The sequence below is a fragment of the Pyrus communis genome, chromosome 3 (genome assembly GCF_041283825.1).
Source record: "Pyrus communis isolate YQ-2024b chromosome 3, ASM4128382v1, whole genome shotgun sequence".
Lineage (NCBI taxonomy): Eukaryota > Viridiplantae > Streptophyta > Magnoliopsida > Rosales > Rosaceae > Pyrus > Pyrus communis.
The window spans coordinates 24,752,671-24,760,007 of NC_142567.1; the positions used below are offsets into that span (position 1 = coordinate 24,752,671).

Here is a 7,337-nt window from a genome sequence, read left to right on the forward strand (position 1 = left end):
TCATACCGATCCCCCTCTTTTCAATTTTTTTTTTCTCTTACCATAACTTCAAACTATCATATTCATGTTCTTCAAAATATATTTTCCCATGCTAAATCTATTATAATTAATATTTAAAAGAATTGAAATTAACGATTTAAAACCTAAATTTAAAGATATTCTCATATTTTCAACTTTAAAAATCAATAAAAAAATAGTTTTAGGAAAAAAAATTCAATGGAAAAGAAATTCAATGGAAAAAGAAAAAGGAAAAAAGGAGGGGTAAAAATGTTACGATCGGTACTTTCCTTTCTATTGTCCTTCAAGGGCGTTGGTAGTACTCTAGCGATGATATAATAGGACGATTGCTATCCGACTAGCAATTTGTCTCACATAACGTCGCTACTTTCATACCGATCCCGCTCTTTTCAATTTTTTTATTTCTCTTTTTGATTCAATGGAAAAGAAATTCAATGGAAAAAGAAAAAGGAAAAAAGGAGGGCTAAAAATGTTACGATCGGTACTTTCCTTCCTATTGGCCTTCAAGGGCGTTGCTAGTAATCTAGCGATCATATATAAATACGATCGCTAGCTAACTAGCAATTTGACTCACATAATGTCGCTAACTTCATACCGATCCCTCTCTTTTCAATTTTTTTTTTCTCTTACCATAACTACAAACTATCATATTCATGTTCTTCAAAATATATTTTCCCATGCTAAATCTATTATAATTAATATTTAAACAATTGAAATTAACGATTTAAAACCTAAATTTAAAGATATTCTCATATTTTCAACTTTAAAAATCAATAAAAAAATAGTTTTAGGAAAAAATCAATGGAAAAGAAATTCAATGGAAAAAGAAAAAGGAAAAAAGGAGGGGTAAAAATGTTACGATCGGTACTTTCCTTCCTATTGGGCTTCAAGGGCGTTGCTAGTACTCTAGCGATCATATAATAGGACGATTGCTACCTGAATAGCAATTTGGCTCACATAACGTCGGTACGTTCATACCGATCCCCCTTCTTTTCAATTTTTTTTATTTCTCTTATTGATTCAATGGAAAAGAAATTCAATGGAAAAAGAAAAAGGAAAAAAGGAGGGCTAAAAATGTTACGATCGGTACTTTCCTTCCTATTGGCCTTCAAGGGCGTTGCTAGTAATCTAGCGATCATATATAAATACGATCGCTATCTAACTAGCAATTTGACTCACATAATGTCGCTAACTTCATACCGATCCCCCTCTTTTCAATTTTTTTTTCTCTTACCATAACTTCAAACTATCATATTCATGTTCTTCAAAATATATTTTCCCATGCTAAATCTATTATAATTAATATTTAAACAATTGAAATTAAGGATTTAAAACCTAAATTTAAAGATATTCTCATATTTTCAACTTTAAAAATCAATAAAAAAATAGTTTTAGGAATTAAAATTCAATGGAAAAAGAAAAAGGAAAAAAGGAGGGGTAAAAATGTTACGATCGGTACTTTGCTTCCTATTGGCCTTCAAGGGCGTTGCTAGTACTCTAGCGATCATATAGTTGTACTATCGCTATGTAACTAGCAATTTAACACTCGTAATGTCGCTAAATTCATACCGATCCCCCTCTTTTCAATTTTTTTATTTTTTTTTATTTCTCTTACAATAACTACAAACTATCATATTCATGTTCTTCAAAATATATTTTCCCATGCTAAATCTATTATAATTAATATTTAAACAATTGAAATGAATGATTTAAAACCTAAATTTAAAGATATTCTCATATTTTCAACTTTAAAAATCAATCAAAAATAGTTTTAGGAAAAAAAATTCAATGGAAAAATAAAAAGAAAAAAAGGAGGGGCAAAAATGTTACGATCGGTACTTTTCTTTCTATTGTCCGTGAAAGGAATTGCTAGTAAGCTAGCGATCACATGGAAGTACGATCGGTAGCTAACTTGCAATTTGACTCACATAATGTCGCTAATTTCATACCGATCCCCCTCTTTTCAATTTTTTTATTTTTTTTATTTCTCTTACCATAACTACAAACTATCATATTGATGTTCTTCAAAATATATTTTCCCATGCTAAATCTATTATAATTAATATTTAAACAATTGAAATGAATGATTTAAAACCTAAATTTAAAGATATTCTAATATTTTCAACTTTAAAAATCCATAAAAAATAGTTTTAGGAAAAAAAATTCAAAGAAAAAAAAAAGTAAAAAAAGGGGGTAAAAATGTTACGATCGGAGTGCAGTGCAATATTTTAGTTTTGAATAGGGTTTTTTTTTCTTCTTTTTTTCGCCCTTTTTGGTCAAAATTGAGTTGGGATTGGAGTGCAGTGCAATTTGGTAGTGGGCAAGATCCACAATGCTTGTTTACGGAATGGGATTTTATTGTTAATTGTGAAATCATGTGGGACCATATAGTCTAGTTGGGGTTTGGCTTACATGTTTGTTTGTTTTTATTTGTTTATTTATTTATGTTATTCTTCCATTTTTCTTTTAAATTTGGTCCGAGATCATATAGGTGAGAGTGGGAAGGGAAGTCGTTACTAATAGTGATACTTTTTTTCTATTTTGAAAGGACAAGGTTTTAGGTACAACTTACTTAAATAACGAACTCAATAATTAATTATTGTGACGAGCTAATGTGTGGCTTTAGCTCAAATCTCGTGCCATTATAGAAGAATCGTTGTATAAAATATCAAAGAAGAATTATGGGTGAGAGTTGAATATTGCTTTTTGAATATCATGTACAAATACCTTGTTATTTGATGTCTTCTCTTTTCATGTAATAATTAAAGACAACCGTTATTAGCACTCCATTATGACGCCTTTACTTAATAAGTTTCTTCAAGAATCCATTATGTTTAGCATCTTTGTTCCCAAATTTTCTATGCTTGTTTGCCCTTTGGAGTGTTATATATGCAACCATGTCTTTGTGCCTTCCATATGCTCCATTGGTTCTCTGTACAGGAACGAACATCCATCGATATTGTATCGATCCTATCACAAATGTATTGTAACATATTGCTAAGTTTTGTTTTCGACAACGACAACGTATTATCGACGACATGACATTCTGTTCTTGTCTTCCTTACAATAGCCGGACTAGCAATAGCTAGTATAATAGTTAAAAAGTTAAAACGAAATAAAGCATGTATTTCCATGGAAACGCAAGCGTAAATTACAAAGCTAATATCAATAACCCAGCAAACAATATATTTATTTTCTTCTGACTCCAATCACTTCATTCGTACTGACAGCTACCATTGTCACTCCTTGCTGTTGGGTCAAAGTTTGCAGCTGTTGGATCAGTGCAACCTTCTGCGACTGGTACTTTAACTTGTTGGGCTGCCTTTCCTGCATGCAGTGGTTAAACAACACTTCAACAAAACTACTCCAATCGAGATAACGCTCTTAAGACAAGTAGTACTAACTGCGAGCACCAACTATTATCTCAACTAATGTTACATAACGCGAAAGTTACTTATTCATTGTAAATAAATGGGGTTCAAAGTCACTCCAAATATAAACGAACGAAATGTTGCCACATTAGTTGAGATTTTAACAAGTTCGGATATGAGTTGGTGCGTCTAGATTTATTTTCGTATCAAGACAAAGAGTGCTTACCATAGAATTCTCCTCTGTTAATGGAGTCCTGGTTTGCATCTCCGAGGGCTGCATCAGCCAAGTACTTGTCAGCCAGTTGGACTCTCTTCACATTGTCTTGCTCCTGAACAAGCATTTGACCATAGCTAAGGAGCTTCTCCAAGGTCATCTGAGGTTGCTCGAAAGTCGGGGGACCTTCTTTTGAGTTCACAAGCTTCTTCCCAATGCCGTCGATACCAACACCCGATGCCCACTTCCTCACTTCATCATCGTAAACTCGAGCCCTCAGAGCACCGAAGAAATCTGCAGTAAGCGATACAAGAAGTTAGCATGATCCTTTTTTTTACCAATCTTTAACCAAGCAATGCTATGTGTCACATTTATTTGTTAACTGAGTAATGTTATTTTGTATCACATTTACTGAACACATCTCTAACATATACGCTATTCAAGAAATATAAATTATACGCAAAATTACTACAACAACAGTATACTTACCAATGGATTGACCTGGGAATGTGTCAACAATCTTGACAACATCTTCGTGGGACACATTGTCAGGCTTGAAGATTCCGGTGCAAACACCGATCCGGTCTTCCCTAGTGGGAGCCCAGTAGAACTTCTCCATACGACCGTCACGAATGAGAGGGGCATATAATGTGGAGAAATCGTTACCAGTGACTATAATGGGGACTCTAGGATTCTCTTCCTTGTTGTACATACCGGGAAGCTGCACGTTTGTCGGGTTATCAGCAATGTTCATGAGGGTAGCATTCACCATCTGGTTGTTCACAGTGTACTGTGTGGTTCCACCCATCCTACCGGCACCTGCATCGAGATCATTGATGAAGAGGGCACACATTTTTCCTTTCCTGATGATGTCTGCAGCCTCACGGTACCTTTGCCTGATCAGTTTCGCGGGCTCTCCTGCGTTCCCGCTTTCTAATTCTCCAGCACTCATCATGATGGGGCTGAAATATGATCACAAGGTGTAATTAAAACAAAATGAATTGAAAATATTACTTCATTTTTATGTGATTCTTCATTAAAAACAAAAAAAACTTTCGTCAAGTTTACGAACTCACGTAATTCCCATCTTGGCAAACACAAGCTCACACTGGAAGGATTTTCCCTGACCTTTTCCTCCCCATATACCAAGAATGAGAGGAATCTGATACAAATTCAAATGAAATCATCTCAGCTGTCAAAACCAACAATCAAAGAATTCTACCAAAAAAACAAAAACCAACAATCGAAGAACAACGTTTAACTGCGAAAGTTAAGCTAATTATACTACTTGAAAGGAACAAAAGTTTATCTAATTTGGTAAATTCTGCAAATGGCATGGCAGATGACATGATGATATCTCATTTCTTAGTAGTTAGAACAAACATGAGAAAGTTAAGTTGATGATAATACTACCAGAAGCAACAAAACTATTCTCGAATTTTAGTCACCTTGTGAATTGCATATGGCGGATAACATGATAATATCTTACTTTTTACTCGTTAAAATTAAATAAGCTTCGAGATCTGTCAAATACGAGCAAATGAAACAGTGTCATATCAATTAAAAACCGAAGTTTTTAGATTTATTTTTTTGTGTTTGTAGCGTTATTCATACCTTAATGTTAGGCAGGCTCATGAAGTTTTTGGTTATGTGAACCACAAGCTTGTCCATGAAGGCCGGAGCGATGTAAAACCCATCCATGTTGTTGTCAAAGTTGTATCTGAAACACAAATCAAAACCTTACCACAAAACAAATTCAACCTCCAAGCATCCATGAAACAAAAAGGAATTAGTTTCAACATTTTCTCGCTTACTCTCGAAGTCCAGTGCTGATGTATTCGTATGAGCTCATGACAGCATAGTGAGTTCCAGTCCCCTGGGGAGCTTGGAACATAGAATCAACCAAACCCTTTCCTCTTGTTATGTCTTGTTGGTCATCGGAAACGTCGTAGGCAAGGCCCTTCCATCTGTCCTTGTTGGTTTGCTTGTCCTCGTCGATTTCCGCATTAATTTTTAAGTTGCCTGCAGATGCTACCTTCTGGTAGGGGACTCTTGAGGTCACTTTCTTCAAACTGGTGCCCAAGAAGGCCGAGCTTCCGGAACCAGAGCTGATCAAGCTCACCTGGATCGAATATATAACATAACTTTGGAACCAAGAAACTCGGAAATTCATTAAAACAGAATCACAATTAAACTTCATTTCTTTGCATTTAGATTAACCTTTAAGCAAAATCCTTGTAAAAAATATAATAGTTAGTGAAAAAGAGAGATGATCTCGTGCAATTTTTTTCACCTTCTATGCACCCAGTTCATTTAAGTCTCTCGATTCTTGAGTCAAAGAGACTAGAAATAAACATGAATGTGCAAGAAGAAAAAAGTTGATGGAAATCACCTCTCATGTAAAGATACTTTGAGTTTGAGGCATCACACGGACAAATAAAAGTAACCTTTTTGGTGTTTTGGAATAGTATAAAGAAAAACAATATGGATATGGGAAGTTATTTTTGTACAGTTCTTTATAAAATTAACCCTCGGTTTTAGCTAGAGTGGACAAATCAAATGAGAATTAGCAGACAAAAGCAAGTGGAGAAGTACATAAAATAGAAACTGATGGTGTCAAATCACTACATGAAGAACTGTTTTGAACGTAAAAATTATGTGACACAGAAACTCAAAAAAAAATTAGATAGAATCTGGCGGGAAACAACGTACCGGCGTCTGGTTAATGGTTCCGACGCTCGAGACTGTGTGCATGGCGGCCATGGATCAAAGTGGTGTCCTGAGACTGAGGAGCTGCGACTACAGATTAATGTAACTAAGCTGCAGGTAGTGATAGGTGCATATAAGGTGAGACCAGAGTGTGATGAAAACATGCGTGGTTGTAAAAATTCTGAAGGCCACACAATGGGGATTAGCTGAGTGACACGTGGCTCTCTGTGGACAAAATAGGATAATCCTACTTGGCTTCATCCTACTTTACAAACATGACAAAATACACAACAGTTGAGAGGATCAGATTTAAGCTTTGCTTCTTCACCTCAGAAAGTGGATTGGGTTTTGAGACCCTTTGTCTTGAAAAATAATGCACTATTAAGTTAAAACATTGAGAGTGTACTCACATGGAAGAGTCAAGCAAACTTCATGTCATTGATGTTCAACCATACAAAATGCAAGGTTTTAGAGTTTAAATGGAAAATGATTTCCGCACACTGCTTTTCTTCTTCTACCCATTTTTGTTTATTTTTGTTAATTAGTTTTTCCTATTTATTTATTCAATTTAAAGGTCAGATATATACAAGAGTACACAAGAGGAGAAAATGTGTTTGCAAAAATCACTCTCTTCCGTCTAAAACATATGCGTGTGACAATGTGTTTCTCTTACACGAAAGTAATGTCTAACAATTCTTCATTAATATTGATTGTACGAACTCTTCATTGTATTCACAGTGATTTGAGACGTCTTGTGATTTTGGGGTTTCAGACTGCTTTTGTAAGAGGCACTTCTTCTCATAAGCACCTTCCAAGTTCATTCTAAAAAGGTAGTTAGAAAATTTTCCAAAAGAAGCACCTTGCTTCTCTAAAAAGCATTTCTAGAACTTACAAACACGTCAAACATAGTAAAAAACACTTGTAGTTGACATAAAACGCTTTTATTCCTCCCGTGTAAAGTATGGAGTTTGCAATGTCTGCAACATTATTTCTCCGGACAGTCGCTATGCTTGAGACTGACTTCA

The 7,337-nt window shown here is 34.9% G+C and overlaps 1 protein-coding gene across 1 annotated transcript; it reads right to left on the bottom strand.

The window, feature by feature from the left end:
* Positions 1 to 3,020: 3,020 nt before the first annotated feature.
* On the bottom strand, positions 3,021 to 6,481 carry LOC137715230 (ribulose bisphosphate carboxylase/oxygenase activase, chloroplastic). The gene is made up of 7 exons (XM_068454479.2): positions 6,316 to 6,481; positions 5,418 to 5,725; positions 5,218 to 5,323; positions 4,680 to 4,765; positions 4,093 to 4,565; positions 3,616 to 3,897; positions 3,021 to 3,345 (listed from the first exon to the last, which is right to left on the bottom strand). Exons 1-7 carry the CDS (start codon positions 6,364 to 6,366, stop codon positions 3,233 to 3,235), a joined length of 1,419 nt encoding a protein of 472 aa, XP_068310580.1. The 5' UTR covers positions 6,367 to 6,481; the 3' UTR covers positions 3,021 to 3,232.
* Between the last annotated feature and the right edge of the window lie 856 nt (positions 6,482 to 7,337).